The sequence below is a fragment of the Pseudochaenichthys georgianus genome, chromosome 5 (genome assembly GCF_902827115.2).
Source record: "Pseudochaenichthys georgianus chromosome 5, fPseGeo1.2, whole genome shotgun sequence".
Taxonomy (NCBI): domain Eukaryota; kingdom Metazoa; phylum Chordata; class Actinopteri; order Perciformes; family Channichthyidae; genus Pseudochaenichthys; species Pseudochaenichthys georgianus.
Genome location: NC_047507.1, coordinates 13,034,970 through 13,050,634, shown reverse-complemented (window position 1 = coordinate 13,050,634; position 15,665 = coordinate 13,034,970). Strand labels below are relative to the sequence as shown.

Below are 15,665 nucleotides of genomic sequence, written 5' to 3'. Positions count from 1 at the left end.
TGCATCTCTCATGATGAGTGATGTTTGTTTAAGTCATTGTCTTTGAGGAAAAGTCCTACACATTGTAACTTTTCAGGGTACAAATAAAGTCAAGTGCATGTCCTTAAAGATAAAGTACGTTTAAAGTCAAAGTGAATAAAGCACGCTCCAGGCACACAGTAAAACAGCTCTGTAAAAGTCACATTTTTAATGGTAGAAGCTCTTTTTTCTTTAATACAATACAAGTTTGACACAAACGGATGCTCTCACCATCGAGGGACAGCCAGTCGTGCTGAGAAGAAGGCAGGGCAGGAAGGTCACGGGCCTTGTATTCAAACACCACAGAGGAAGAGATGACCTCACCACCCATAGCTACCTGCAGCATCACCAGTCCTGTGTCATGGGCTGGAAACAAACGTCAAATCAAGTAAGGTATTAATATCACCGACTGACCGCGGAGACAGATCGCTTTTTAAGGAATCATTTCAGTATGCTAGCCGTTACACACTGTGTAATTCTGCTTTGCCCGTGTCTGCCTGCAACATTTGCCTACGGTTTCCCCTGATCAAACTTAATGTAGCACGAAGTGACTCATGCATAACTTACTATACCATCCAAAAAAAAACATTTCCGAGCAGAGCTGCATATATTTTGTGCCTGCCAGACAGCGTCTCTCAAATACATCTTTTGTATTGTTCTTATCTTGTATAAAAAGCACTGCAGATAAAGGTGTGCAGCTGACATGGTTAAACTCTTTCTTAGTACACTGAATAAAGCCGGCTAGAAACGGCTTATTATAGCGATTAGAAGGATGAGGGTACGGAAAAGGTTTACTTTGAACAAGTACAAATTCCCAAAAGCTGGGACCGATAGCCCCGGCAGAACTTTAAATAGGAAGAAACACAATTTTACTTTATTATCTCATCTGGCTTTGATTGTTAAATGTAGCAGCTCGGTGGTAGTCCTACTGTTGTGTTTTGGTGTCACCCTCTGCTGAGTGCAATGACGAATGCAACACCAATGAAAGAGGAAATCTCTGCTGAGTGATGATCTCTCTCAGAAGGATCTACGACAAACAGTTTCCACGCTTTTCTTTTGTAACTAACTGACTGACCTTAGAGATAATAGTTGCAGCTAGTTGTGTTGTGTGTGAGTGTGTCCGGACAGTACACAGGTGTGTTACCTGGGCAGTAGCAGCGCAGCACCCCGGGCTGGATGAGGGCCGCAGGGACGCTGATGTGGTCGAACAGACAGCTGTACTCACTGCTCGACTCCAACCACGGACCTGTGATCAGCACCTTCACTCCGCCCTGTGGCACACAAGCAGAGCCTTAGTCTCTCACAGTCTGTGTGAGAATCGGACACGTCACGGCATGAATTACAGATATCAGATATCCTGATTCCATCCATCTGTTGCGAAAACATACCTCAGAGACACAGTGGCCTATTTTTTTTGTTTTCTATTACATGAATCTAAATTCATAGCTATTTATAATTGCCCCATTTACAAGGTGGTTGATATTTTTGCTAATGACACATCTATGAGTCTGAAAGGCCTGGTAGCAGCCCCTAGAGGCTGCGCTGCTCCTCGCAGCCAAGTTGTTTTGAACCATCTAAACACTGCCATGTGTTTTCTCTAGTGGAGCTACAAATAAAACATAAACAACTTTTCTACCCAAAAATGTTGAATCATGAAGTGAGCATACAAAAACAAAAACATGTTTGATTGAAAGCCATTTACCAGCATTTGGTAGGGTTATTTAAGTTCAAAATATTAAGTCAATGTGTTGCTTTTTTAGGAGACTAAACACTGTGGAATAATCAGTATGATGTAAAAGTGATGATCCTGAAAGAAAGTTGCACAAAATAAGAGCCGAACATATGCACATGTTGGAGGTGATTCATACAATTCCTTAACAATAATATTTCTTTTGAAAATGATGTTGGTAAGACGTTGTGTTTCTGCACGTTTCATCATGATTCAGTGACATAACTTGTGTGGGAGATATTATAAGTGCAACATGGGTAAATGAATGAAGCCACCCAGGGTAATCAGTGTAATATTGAAATGTCATCAGCTGAGTCTGAAACAGTCCTTTATGACCACGCAGCCAGGCTGGCGGTCTCAGTACAAACTGTGAGTGTGATTTCAGCGCTTAACATCAGTGCAAGCCACCGTCAATCATGTGGTGGAGCGACTGATTTTCCTGCAGGGAACAATGATGAATAAATAATGAAAGATAATCATGTTGGGTTTACCAACCTCTGGATAAGACCACTCTGGGGAGTAGTCTGTCACACCAAACAGCCTCCCAGTCTCCTGCAGCAGCCCCAGAGCCCCCTGCTGCACCTCGGAGCCCTGCAGGTGGGCTGCTGCTGAGCCATGCTCCTCCCCCGCTGCCCCCTCCTGGGGCATCAGGACCCCGGTCACAGCTGCCGCCACACCACCTCCAGCCCCCTCCACTGAGATGAAGTCGTTGATGAGATCAGAGAACTGGCTACCAAAGGAAGCCTCGAATCCCTCCAGACTGATGGCCGCCCCTGCCCCAGCTGTTGTAGCTGACCCCCCACCACCCTGCTGAGGAAGAGAAGAGCTATAGAGCGCCCCCTCCATGCTCGCACCAGCAGCTATAGACTGAGGACTGGCCCCCACTGAACTGCTGGTCCCTGACAAGCTAACGCCGTTACAGAGATGTCCCCTCCCTCCTCCACCTCCCCCGCCCTCCTCTCCTCCTCCATTGTCATCTGTAGGTTGCAGGTAGTGCTCGGTGTCAACACTGGTGTAGGCCTCGTGAGGATCCCCGGGCTTGAGTAGCAGCTCCCCTCCGTTCTCAGAAGCCTTCTCCAAGCCCCCGACCTCTCGATGCCCCCTGCCGCCTGACTGGTCCACGTTTATTTCCTGTGGCGTCAGAGGAAAGGAGCCCACCGCCGCTCCGTGTCCGTTCCTCCCACACAGGCCCTGCTGGTCTGGGCTGGCTTGGTGGAGGTTTGCATGCGGGTCTCCGTTGGTTACCGGAGTGTCTGTTGGTACGGTGGGCAGGCTGATGTAAGTCTGGGCCTCGTCTGACTCCTGCCCTGCCTCTGTGCCGTTGGTCTGTAGCCGGCCTGTCGGCGGGGAGCCCTGGAGGAAGAGGCCTGGGGACGGGTGGTGGGAGGTCTGGGTTAGACTCGGGACACAGGCTGATGACATCACAGCACTGAAGTCCATCTGTTCCAGGGTGGTGCTGGGGCTGAGGCCGGTCCCTTCCCCTACGTAGCTACTCTGGGGGGCCATCGGCGGCTCCAGGGGTGCAGGTTCTGTCTTGATGTTGTTGACGAGGGCCTGGTTGTAGACAAAGCTGTTAGGGGAGCAGTGGAGACCTCCATCGTCACCGTTACACCCCTCAGCCTTCCCTCCGCCTCCTCCGTACGTCTGGCCCTGCTTGGGATTGTTAAGGAAGCAGTCGGGGTCAAAGGTCATGGTTGTCTCAGGAAGGCTGACTCCTCCAGTGGTGTCTAGAGAGCTGGAGAGAACCAACTCTCCCGCCTCTCCTAAGCCCATGCCACCCGGAAACGAAGCGAACCTCTGGTTTTCGGGGGCAACAGCCAATAGGATGTTGGCGGTGGTGCTCTCATGGGCGGATCCCAGCAGGTGGGTGTGGCCAGTGGAGTACACCGAATCCCCAGTCAGCGTGGTGACCTCAGACATGAACACAGCAGTGCTCTGTGACAAGCCGGCCCCGATGGCGAGGGCGGGGCTATCAGCCATGTCGCTGGTGATTGACAGTGGTGAGCTCTGGGTGGTGTCTGGGACCTCCACCTGGTTGGTGGAGGTAGATGAGGACACTTCCATGCTGCTCTGTGGGAGGAGCGAGGGTTTGGTTATCCTGCCATTCCTCCTTTCCCCTCCACCCGCTCTGCTCCTCCCCCCTCCCCCCGGACTGGGCTCTGTCTGGCCCTCTGACACATCGCTGTTCTGGACCTCCGTGCCATCTGCTTCCTCGGCTCTCTGTCCTGCACCTACGCCCGTTCCCACTGCCGCTCCACCTCCTGCTGCTGCCCCTGACTCCTGCTTGGATGAGATGATGCGCTGCTTGACACTGGAACATTTCTGATGCAGGCTGCTGCCAGCACCTGTTAGAAAAGATAGTCAAGCAAAGGAAAAAGAATTAAAGACAATGCATTTCATTTTCTGTCCTTTCATTTGCTAAGCTCAATCCTTATAGTAACGTTGCATTACCTCACAAACCTTTGACAGTGTGTAATGGCGCCCTCCAGTGTTAAGAATGCAAACTGGAGACTGAGCTCTTGAATAAAACACAGCTTGAGATGCTTGAGTATTGAAAAAACTTACATAACTTATATAACACATATACATAATATATAATATTAAATACATTTTAAATTCTAACATCTGAGTGATTTCCTGGTTTTAAAATAGATTCATTTATATTTCTGGGATTTAGCTCTTCCATCTTATAAAGACAAACAGTTCAGAGATCTAATGGCCGTAAACGCCCCTTTAACCGCAGAAAGATCAAGACGGCATACAAGAAATGAGTTCTAGGAAATGAAAAAAAGCAGAGAGTTATTGTTTTGTGAACAAATTGGGACTGACAGAAGATCGAGAGGGAATATGATTCAGTGGGGAAATTGTGAGTGAGGTGCTACTTAAGTCAACAAGCCACTTAGTTTCGGGCAGCTGTCCTTATTTGGCCTTCCAAACCAGATCAAAAGATGGATGAGATGAGGTAAGTGTGTGTGTGCGTGTGTGTTAGGGTGTGTATCTCCTCCCTGATGCTCATTTATGAATAATACATGCTGTATATTTCTGGCACCTCTGTCTTCTTTCCCTCTCTATCCCTCCTTTTTTGGGGGTGTTTCTGTGTCTGCCTCTAGGTGGCAGCATGGTGCTGAATGTGAACAACCGAAAACAAAAAATTGAAATCTCTATATAGCCTGGCTGAGTGGTATACATGTCTTTGTGTAGGGTGGATTGTCATTGGACAAGGTTGTTTACTATAACTACTAGTAACTACAAGTAAACAAGACCCCTGTTAACACCCAAAACACCCTTATGCAAGTCCAGTTGTTGCATTCCGGCTTACTCTGATCTGCCAATATCTCAATTAGAGGTTTGAGCTTGATTAACACTGCCAAGATTTGATCATTTTTCCTTGATGCATTTGAGAAATGTTATGTTATCTTCCCTGAGCTGGTGAACACACTGTTTGTCTCCTGTGATAAATAACGGCATGGCTCCAGACCAATTCTGCTGCCAAGTTGTTTACAAAGCCTAACATCAAGCCAGTGAACCAAACATATCTGTGTTTTAGATTTACCACACTGGTTTTTCACTGATTAATTTGGAGACTTACTGCACCGTGACAGGTGGGATTTTTTATTGACCCAAGGTGACTCATGTCCTCATGTTTGAGAAGTGCGAGGGCTGAAACATGAGAGTAGGAGGCTGGCGAGAAGAGCTAACTCACACATGGGTTTGAGCTGTCCAATGAGCTCCTCCTTGCTCCACTTGGCCCACTCCTTCCTGTCTGTGTTGATGGAGCAGAGGACAGGACCACATGGCTTCCCGCTGTCGTCCACTGCCGGTACATTCAGGTAGTGCACCAGCACAATGTCTGGGTTCTACATCACACACACACACACACACACACACACACACACACACACACACACACACACACACACACACACACACACACACACACACACACACACACACACACACACACACACACACACACACACACACACACACACACACACACACACACACACACACACACACACACACACACACACACACAGGGAAACAGGGACGCACATGGTGTTAGTTATACACTGCCTTTATTCATTCATTCATTGTCATGTTTTTTCCAACATATGGGAGGGAGAGAATAACACAATAGAGTCTATTTACAGAGGGAGGGGGATATGGAGAAGGGAAATGGGAGAATACGTGGAGGTCAGGGAAGAGGTTGGACATAGCGTGTCAGATAAGATTCTTTCACCTGCCCATAAAAGATTTAACAGCTCGAGCCCACTCATCACTCTCTCTGACCCTGCAGAGGCTGCAAAAGTGTCCACATGTGTGTATGTGTGTGCGTGGTGTATATACAGAGAGAGAGACAAAAAAGAGGGAGAGCGGTTTTCACTATACTGCAGGCCACCAGTAGACCTATGGAATTTCTACACCATGAATGATTCAACAGGTGCCTTCACATGCAATCTGTGTGTGTGTGTGTGTGTGTGTGTGTGTGTGTGTGTGTGTGTGTGTGTGTGTGTGTGTGTGTGTGTGTGTGTGTGTGTGTGTGTGTGTGTGTGTGTGTGTGTGTGTGTGTGTGTGTGTGTGTGTGTGTGCGTGCGTGCGTGCGTGTGCGTGTGCATGAGTGAAAGAGAGAGAAGCTCCTCCTGATGAAAGATTCAGTAGACAGACTCAGGTGAGGGGGAGGACCCGCTGAGGTGGAACAGGTTTCTCTCCAAAAGAGGATGGCACAGTGGGCTGCTACAGCACCACACTGTGCTCAACAGCACTCACAGGCTGATTTATGATCATATTCACACTGATGTGTTTTGATATCGGAGCAAAGAGCAGAAAATGGCACTTTGGAGATAAAGCAAACAAATTTCCCTTCGTAATTTCAGACTGCGGGAATCAAACTTGGGCATGCGGAAAAGAGGGAAATATATTGGGAGAGGGCATATTCAATTTACGGCCGGTGGCTGGAATGTCCTTGTACATTTCATGTGACAAATTATGCAGGGAATTCTGCCGTGGAATACATAAATATGTGTGCATTTCCATATTTTAAATGAACATTGCAGGGTATTCAATATTTTCTTTGAAATGAACTGAGAGAGATGAAGAGAGAGGCAGTGTAAATGTAAATGCATTTTTAAGATTCATCATGTAACCTGTCATCTGAAGATGATGAGGTCTGGGTGACCATGTCTTGCATGACCAATAGAGGGAGAGACATGTGTGCGTGCGAGCGTGTATGTGTGTGCTGTATTTCACATGAGCAGTAGAGTGAGTCCAACATCTCTATGAGAAACAACATGCCTTTACACACAGGGGACACCTGTGCATGTGTGTGTTGGCGAGTGTGTTGTTTGGAGCTCCAGGGAGTTTTCTTGGAGAGGACCACATATTGAGGAGCACAGGAGTCCTTGATGCTCATTGTAAGTATCGAGAGTCAGGGTTTAGAAACCACACACTGGAAGTCAACTTCTGGCAAAGAAATGCTTTTATTATTCTGCACAGTGTGTTCCTATCATAAAAAGCAAACTATAGGCCTGACGTGCTCTTGGTACATTCTCATGGTCCAACTGTGTGTGAGAGTTTGCTCCAAACTGCCAAACAACATCCAGTTTTATTATGACCCAAGCCTTGTGATTGTATTTTCACTAAAGTCTGCACCATTAATTTAGAGGAGGATGTTTATTGCTGGTTTATGGTTAAGCTTAGTGTTCTGTTTAGGAAATGGACAGTTTAAAAGACGAAACTTGGTGTAACACTGTAATATATACTCTGGTTGCACAGTTTTGTGTATAGGAAATAAAGCCCTAACATAGCTGAACTAAATGTAACAAGGCTGTCACAGTGTTACGGCAAATACATGACAACGTATCACAACTCTATAAATAATGTTGAAGTCTTGTTCTAGTATGTATGAATGTGCGAGCAAAGGCAAGGTGGGGAAAGGGGGGCTTACCTGCAGCAGCCAATAGCATCTACGATGGAAGGTGGGGATGATGGAGGAGTGGACGTAGCAGCCATACAGACACTATAGAGAGGAGAGGAGGGGAGATCGCAGGGGGTAAGGAGAAAAGCAAAAGGGAGGAAGCAAGACAAAAAGTGAAAAGGAGGAGAGTAGGAGAGGACAATAAGTGAGAGAACAGGAGAGGAGAACTCAGGTTATACCCACTTAGGCTGTATTGATTGCGGTGCTAAAACTAAATTGCAAACATGCTGTATACGTTTCTTCCTAATGTCTTGTCTAAAATACCATATATCCGATTTTGACAATTACAGCACAAGAGATTGGGAAATGTACTGCCTCAGCAAGATGAGACACAACCCACTTGGGATTCACAAAAAAGTCACACTGCCGTCAGCGCACAGACACTGCAAGAGAGATCAGAAACAGTGGAGGGGACAAAGGAGAGGAGGCGAAAGCGAGGAAAGCGCAGTGTCAAGGTGGACAAGATGAAGAGGAAGTTCAGAAGGGATTCCATCCAGCAGAGGACACTTGCATACATACAAAGTAGTGTATACGGCTGTGTGAGTCTGGAAATAGACCACATTTATGATTACATAGTGTTTATATTTTTGTGATGCAGTATGAAATGATTTGATAGCGATGCCAGTACTGTATTGTTTGTTTGTTTGTTTGTTTGCAGCCTTTATTTAACCAGGTGAAAGCCCCTTGAGATCAAAAGATCTCTTTTTCAAGGGTGACCTGCAGGACATTAGTTACACATGTAACATCAAATCAACAGAACAACAATAAGGATGACATACAACATAATGTACAGGGTACAGTTTACAAAACTCTATGTACAGTGACAGGTACCATGAGTATCAAGCAGCATGTCACCCAGCCGAGTTTTAAAATGATGCAGGGGAACCAAAGTGCTCAGTTTTAAACATGTTTGCAGACTGTTCCAATTGAGTGGAGCTGCACATCTAAAAGCTTTCTTCCCTAAGACAGTCCTCGCACTTGGCACATTTAATAAAACAACAAACGAAGTTAACAACTGTAACGAAGTTTCTGAACCAAAACCATCAGCAAAATGCATATAAACGTGAATAACTACAAGAGAAAACCCTCTTCAAATCATGTAAACTATCCCTTTTCCTTTTTAGCTGAATTCGGATTTTAAAAGTAAACATCTTATTTAAAAACAAGTACACAAGACAACGAGGCTAACCAAGCATTTAAAGTGCACCTATCATGCTATTGTTAGGTCTCAGATATATCAAAAATATATAAAAACATGTTTATGATGTGTTTTGCTCAAAATACAAACAGATCATGCATTTTAGAAATCCCTCATGTCCCTCTATTCTAGCGCTGTTTAGAGAAACGCAGATTTTGGGTCCTTAGCTTGTAAAATGAAAAAGAGGAGGCGGAGCTAATGCCTGATCAGAATTCTACCGGAGATAAAGTTCAATTCTGCTGTGATAAAACGCCATCCTGTTCTAAACCACATCAAAGATTATTTCTGAAACAGTATGGAGCTCAAATGCTTTTTCTCTTGCGGGGTTACCACAAGGTGAGTTACTTTTTTTATTTCCTGCATTTTAAACACATGTGCTCTCCAGTATAGTGTTAGCGATGATTGCTAATGTAAACAAATACCATATAACGTCCAAAACACGTCAGGCATTGTGTCTGATAGCAACTCTCTGTGGGTCCACCATCCGAAATTACATAATATCGGCAGCAAATCTGTATCCCCTCTGGAAAAGAGTGTTTTATTTTTCTGACGCTGCGTGTGTTCCCCGACACACCGGGGACACATATTTATGTATAAAATACATAAATAAAAATGATGCAATGATACACATATTTATGTATAAAATACATAAATATGTGCATTTGGCATGATAGGTCCCCTTTAAAATCAGGCTGCATTTCTCAATTCTTTTTATTATGCGCTTACAGAATTGAGGTTCGATACCCGGTAATAATGAAGCGTGTGTCTGTTGTGTTTGACAGGGGGAGGATGAAATGACGAAAGAAGGACCTTCTCACTGCCACTTTTTCACATGCATTGAAGTCAAGGCTCACACACAAACACACTCAGACACACACACACGCAAAGATTGGTTGTGTGTAAAAACAGAATTGCACACAGAGATGCTCTGCAATCAGGCTGTACTATAATCAACACTTACAACTTGTCCTGTTTTCTGTCTCATGAACACTCATGCACACTTATATTTTTCTCGCCATTTTGCCTCTTCTCAGAAGTAGCCCGCCCTCTATCTAAAGTGTGTTTTGCCAAAGGCAGAGTGCATTTCCATATATTTCCATTCGATATGAGCAGGCTCTCCATCCAGGGTTATGTTTTTCTCTCCTGCTTCCTGCCTCTCCCCATCCTCCTTCACTCCCTCTGCCTATCTCGCTGCTCTCCCTCTTTCCTGTCCCTTGCTCTCTACACACTGCCTGCTTGTGCTTGCTTTGGGGGGTCCTGGGAAGACGTGACACAAACAATTACTGAGCGACTACCGGCGAGAGAAACACTTTGTATATGTGTAGTGTGTGCACGATTGCAGACAATTGCATGAGGGATGAATGTCAATGTGAGTGTGGGGTCGTGAATAATAGAGACCCAGATGGGAATACTTGATCTCAATTATTCCCTTTACTTCTGTGTCTCTTTCGCCCGTCTTCTGCTCACCCTAATGCAAAACTATTGAGCCCTCTGCAAACATCCATGTGCCTCCTCGCTGTCTCCCCCCTCTACCTCATCCTTTCTGTTTCTGACACATGCGCGCTCACTACTCTCACCTCTTGGTATATTTCTGCTGAATAATCAATTTCTGAGCTGGCTGATGTGACTTCACACACACACAGACACACACTCGCACACGCACAGACGCTGCCTTGAGACTGGATCGATACCCCTCTCTGTTCTGCTGAAGGAGGCATTGACATCATTCCTGGCCTCGAGCCAAACACACTCTTATCCTTCAGAAAGAGGGAGAGAGAGGCAGGGAGACAGGAGCAGGGAGGGAGGTAAAGAAAGAAAAAAAGAAAGAAAGAAAGAAAGAAAGGGGGCACCGCTGGCTCTCAGCCTCAGCATGTGTGTTTGTGTGTACATTTGTGTTACACGTGTGTGTCTCCTCGGAGGGAAGGAGAGTAAGTTAGGAAGTGAGATTGGCAGTGAAACCATGCTCAGCGCCAAACACGATCATCGACTTGTTTTTCCACCGCAGCCTCTCACCTCCACTCCCTGGACCTTGAGCTTCATGTGATCCTCTCGGGTGGTCTTCCCGTCTTTCCTCTTCTTCCAGCAGTAGCCATCTTTCCTGTACTTCACCTTCTTCCGGTTGTAGAGGATCATAGAGCCATTTTGAGGCCTGATGGAGGACAGGATCAAGAATTAGACAGACAGAAATGGATATGTTGAGCACAGAGGACGCTTCAAAACAATTCAACTGCATGGAATCCGGCCAGAAAATACTTTAATGCTGTCATTTCAAACTGTCAAAAGTCGAAAAATTATCTTGCATCGCTGATTTACAAATACTGACTACAGCAAGTTGTACACAGTGACGTCAGTGTTATATCCCACAGTCAAGTTAGCTGCTCCCCTGCGGCCCCTCCCCTCTTATACGTAGACTCACACTCCTACGTGTTAATATTTCAGTAGGGTGATCTATCGGCACAACAGGAACATTGGCCTCTAAGCTCTCATTCTATATACACCAGGTGGGATGAACGTGCACACAAACACACACACAAGTAAACACACCAGGAGCCATACATGTGGAAAGACAGAGATGATATCAGAGATGGCAGGACCCACTGCCGTGTGTTCTTTGAGCTCAATGTCAAACCTGCTGCTCTGCAATCAATCATTACACTTCTAAAACGTTAAGGACAAGTGTGTGTGTCTGTGTGTGTGTGTGTGTGTGTGTGTGTGTGTGTGTGTGTGTGTGTGTGTGTGTGTGTGTGTGTGTGTGTGTGTGTGTGTGTGTGCGTGCGTGCGTGCGTGCGTGCGTACGTACGTACGTGCGTGCGTGCGTGTGTTTCCGTGCGTGTGTGTGTAGGTGGAGGGAAAATGCTTCTCTGCCTTATCTCATGACAACAGAAAGAGAACAGGCACGTTAACAATCAATACACTAACACATGCTCACAAGTGCTCGCTCTCATGAGCACGCACGCACACACACACACTTACACACCTCCTCTCTTCTTTCCCTGCCCTCCTTCTCCGTCAACCTCCAGTCTTTATCCCCCTTATGATAGTATCTCTTCATTTTCTCTTTACTGCTTCTTCAGTCGCTCCATTCTCCACTCCTTTCCACTTATTAGTATCTTCTCATCTTGTCTATTTCTTTCTACTATCTCAACATCTGTTTATTTTATGGTTTTCTCTCGTCTCCTCCTCTCTAGATCTCTCTTTCCCTCTCGACTCCTTTCCTCTCTTCTTTTTTCTTTTCCTCTTCCCTCCTTTTCTCCCCTGTGCTGGAATGTGATGTAGACACATCTATATGGACTGAGATGATTGCAATTTACTCAGAACACTGTGTGTAGTGAAATTGAATTTACTTTGAGCTGATTTTCTTTGACACCTTAAATCTGTTCTGTTTTGGGGTGAGCCTGCCAGTTTCTTAGCGGAGTGGAGACCCCCACCCTCCGATCAAAGCCGAGTTTAGTCTCCGTCTCGAGCAGTGTGAGTCATCTCAGAGCTGCTGATTCTAATTATGTTATGGAGAAGATGGATGAGATCAGATGTGTGCCTGTGTGTTTGTGTGCGGGTGGGAAACACGTGCTTGTTCATAAGCATGTGTGTGTGTGTGTGTGTGTGTGTGTGTGTGTGTGTGTGTGTGTGTGTGTGTGTGTGTGTGTGTGTGTGTGTGTGTGTGTGTGTGTGTGTGTGTGTGTGTGTGTGTGGTACACGCACGTGGATGGTGCACGTGCTCCTCACATACCCCCCGATTCAAGCAGACATAAATGCTATTGATTGTAACTGGGCTGTGATGTGTGGGATATAAAAAGCTGTTCCACCGTGTAGCAGAGCGAAAACAGAGAAGGCAAGGGGAGGAGAGTGGGGGGGGGGGAAAGACGGCAAGATAAAGAGACGGAGTGGGCGAGTGAGTGAGTCCGGTAAAGGGAGGAGAGAAGGAGTAGACCAGAAAAGTGAGAGGAGAGGGAGAGAGGAAGCAATAGTCATTACTTTGAACTGATGAGGTATTCCAGTGAGGGGAGAACTGAAGGTCGTTGATTGTTATCTTAATATCGCCCCCCCCCCCCCGCATGCGCACATATGCATAAAAACACACATATGCACACAGCCACCGCGCACACACGTAAATGTCACTGGCTCCATTTGCTGAGCTCCTTTCCATCTGATGGGATTATGTGTAATCTGTTCTAATCGTGCCTCGTGTCATGTGTAAATGGGATTATATCTAACTGCTGCTCAATAACACCAATATGACGGCTGCTGCTGCTGGGGGGCTGAGGCTCGACGGCAGCACAACCAATCAATGAGAAATCCATCCACAACATAAACTGTGCTGCTGGCCTCAGGCTGCTCCTGGGAAGAGTCCTTCAGCTGGCACAATGGGAGCGCACAGGCATCACCTCGGGCTTTCTGCGGTGTCAGTAATCACAAATAAGGTGACCTCTTCACTTACTTCACTTTCTTTCTCTTTTCCTTTGTTCATCCTACATCTGTATTAACTCATGTCAATAAAGTGACTTATCATTATCAATCATTCAAATCGCCTTTTCCCTCCTTCCTTCCTGAATATAACCTCTCTCGACGAAAGGAAAAGAGCCACCTATGGTTTATTCCGGTCGATGAATATTCAGCATGTGAATCCCTGTTCACCTCCCCGTTTTATACACATACTCCCCCTCCCTTTAAACCCCTCCCTCGCCCTCCTACGTCTGAATTATACATCACTTATCCTAATACATTTACATTCATTAATACTCAGTTTCCAGCTGACTAGGTGCTTTACAGTCCAGCCATGTTCCAGAGCGTTCCCTACATGTAGAGTAGCCCGTCAGCAGGACCCTTTGGAGACAGTCGATGTACATCACTAATTTTTTAATCAAACACAGGCACTCAGTCACTGGGATTAAACCAACGTGAGTCGCCAGCTGATACTGTTTATACATGGGTGTGTGTGTGTTCGTGTAAAACTGTCTGCGCTCTCCTCACCTGGTTTTCGGCGATGTCGTCAGCCACTCATCGTGTTTCTCAAAAGTGATGAGATATGCAGCAATCTCCTAGAGAGACAAAGACAAGACGGAAAGGTTATATTGGTGTGTGTGTGTGTGTGTGTGTGCGTGAGTGTGTGTCACAGTGAGATAAAACATAACAGGTATTTCCAGATGACCTGCTGATGCCCACAGAGAGTGTGTCACTATCTGATTGCCACGGTGAGGTCCAGCCGTCTGATTGGTCACAGAGCAGCCAGTCAGGAGACAGATATAGAGGACAGACCCTCAGGGCCAGCAACCAATCACGCTCACCGACACACTGATGTATCCTTCCGCCGGGGAGGAAAAGCTATCTCCTAAATACACACACACATCCCCGCCACACACACACTGGGGCTGCAGACCCAAACACAAGCTGTGTGCTGATAGGAAAAGTTTTCTTGCACTTTGCAGTTTCACAGTTTCCCGTCAGATAAAGCCTGCTCCGAACTTGATTCTTAATTCGTCCGGCTCTCTTTTCATCTCCTCAGCTCTCCCTCTCCTCTGCACACTATTTCTATTCTTCTTCCGCACTCACATGAATCCAATAAGGAAAAAAAGAGAGTTCAAATCATACAGTTGCATTCCACCGAGAGTGAGGCAAAAACAAAACGTCCATACACGCAGACGGAGACACGCAGCCAAAGGAAACTATTGTTTGTATCTGCTGCTTGTTTGTTGTTCACGCAACGCCGCCTTTTCCCTTTGCTAGGTGAACTTTCTCACCCCTGGCTTCCTCCTTGAAATATCATTCTCTCGCCCCTGTCTTTGACTCCCAGCTCACCCACTTGTTGTGAAAGACTATGAAATGTAAATTGTCCTCTTAAGGCAATCAGTGTTTGAAATGTGGCACAAAGCAATAGTGAAAAAGGCATCAACACTCCAAGCACTCCTTCATCTGCCCCCTCAGATCAACAGTCTCCGTGTGTGTGTGTGTGTGTGTGTGTGTGTGTGTGTGTGTGTGTGTGTGTGTGTGTGTGTGTGTGTGTGTGTGTGTGTGTGTGTGTGTGTGTGTGTGTGTGTGTGTGTGTGTGTGTGTGTGTGTGTGTGTGTGTGTGTGTGTGTGTGTGTGTTTTAGGTATTTGTCCCAGTTTGGCATGAGAGCACTCCATCTCCACACCGATCAGAAGAGATGGAGGGACAAAGAGCGAGAGGGGAAGAAAGGCAGAGAGAGAGGGGGAAAGAAAGAGCAGCTGGAGGGTGCTGGCACTTAACTGGATTGTTTTTTTTAAGTATCCCCCATTCGATCCTCACGTCCCAACCCCCCACCTCATCCAGCATTTATGTGCGTGTGTTTATATACATACTGTTTGTGTATGTGTGTGTGTGTGTGTGTGTGTGTGTGTGTGTGTGTGTGTGTGTGTGTGTGTGTGTGTGTGTGTGTGTGTGTGTGTGTGTGTGTGTGTGTGTGTGTGTGTGTGTGTGTGTGTGTGTGTGTGTGTGTGTGTGTGTGTGTGTGTGTGTGTGTGTGGGAGGGACTGTCATCACACCCTTAATAATTATCACTATCAAGCTGTTAATGTCTGTCTGACTGAGGCACATAAAACTTTTTTTAGCCGTGGCTAGGCACAACAGCACACACACACACGCGCACACACACACACACACACACACACACACACACACACACACACACACACACACACACACACACACACACACACACACACACACACACACACACACACAGTGACACACAAGGAGTGCCTCATTCATTTATGCATCTATTCATTA

The 15,665-nt window shown here is 46.2% G+C and overlaps 1 protein-coding gene across 3 annotated transcripts in view; it reads right to left on the bottom strand.

Annotated features, from left to right (window-relative positions):
• LOC117447105 (calmodulin-binding transcription activator 1-like) overlaps window positions 1-15,665 on the bottom strand; it is a 53,085-nt gene that overhangs the window by 13,447 nt on the left and 23,973 nt on the right. For all 3 annotated transcript variants that reach the window (XM_034083711.2, XM_034083712.2, XM_034083713.2), the window contains exons 4-10: window positions 13,891-13,958; window positions 10,936-11,071; window positions 7,695-7,766; window positions 5,451-5,604; window positions 2,243-4,092; window positions 1,163-1,289; window positions 250-384 (exon numbers count right to left, since the gene is read on the bottom strand). In XM_034083711.2, coding sequence (XP_033939602.1) covers window positions 250-384; window positions 1,163-1,289; window positions 2,243-4,092; window positions 5,451-5,604; window positions 7,695-7,766; window positions 10,936-11,071; window positions 13,891-13,958 — 2,542 coding nt within the window. The remainder of the gene's footprint in view (window positions 1-249; window positions 385-1,162; window positions 1,290-2,242; window positions 4,093-5,450; window positions 5,605-7,694; window positions 7,767-10,935; window positions 11,072-13,890; window positions 13,959-15,665) is intronic.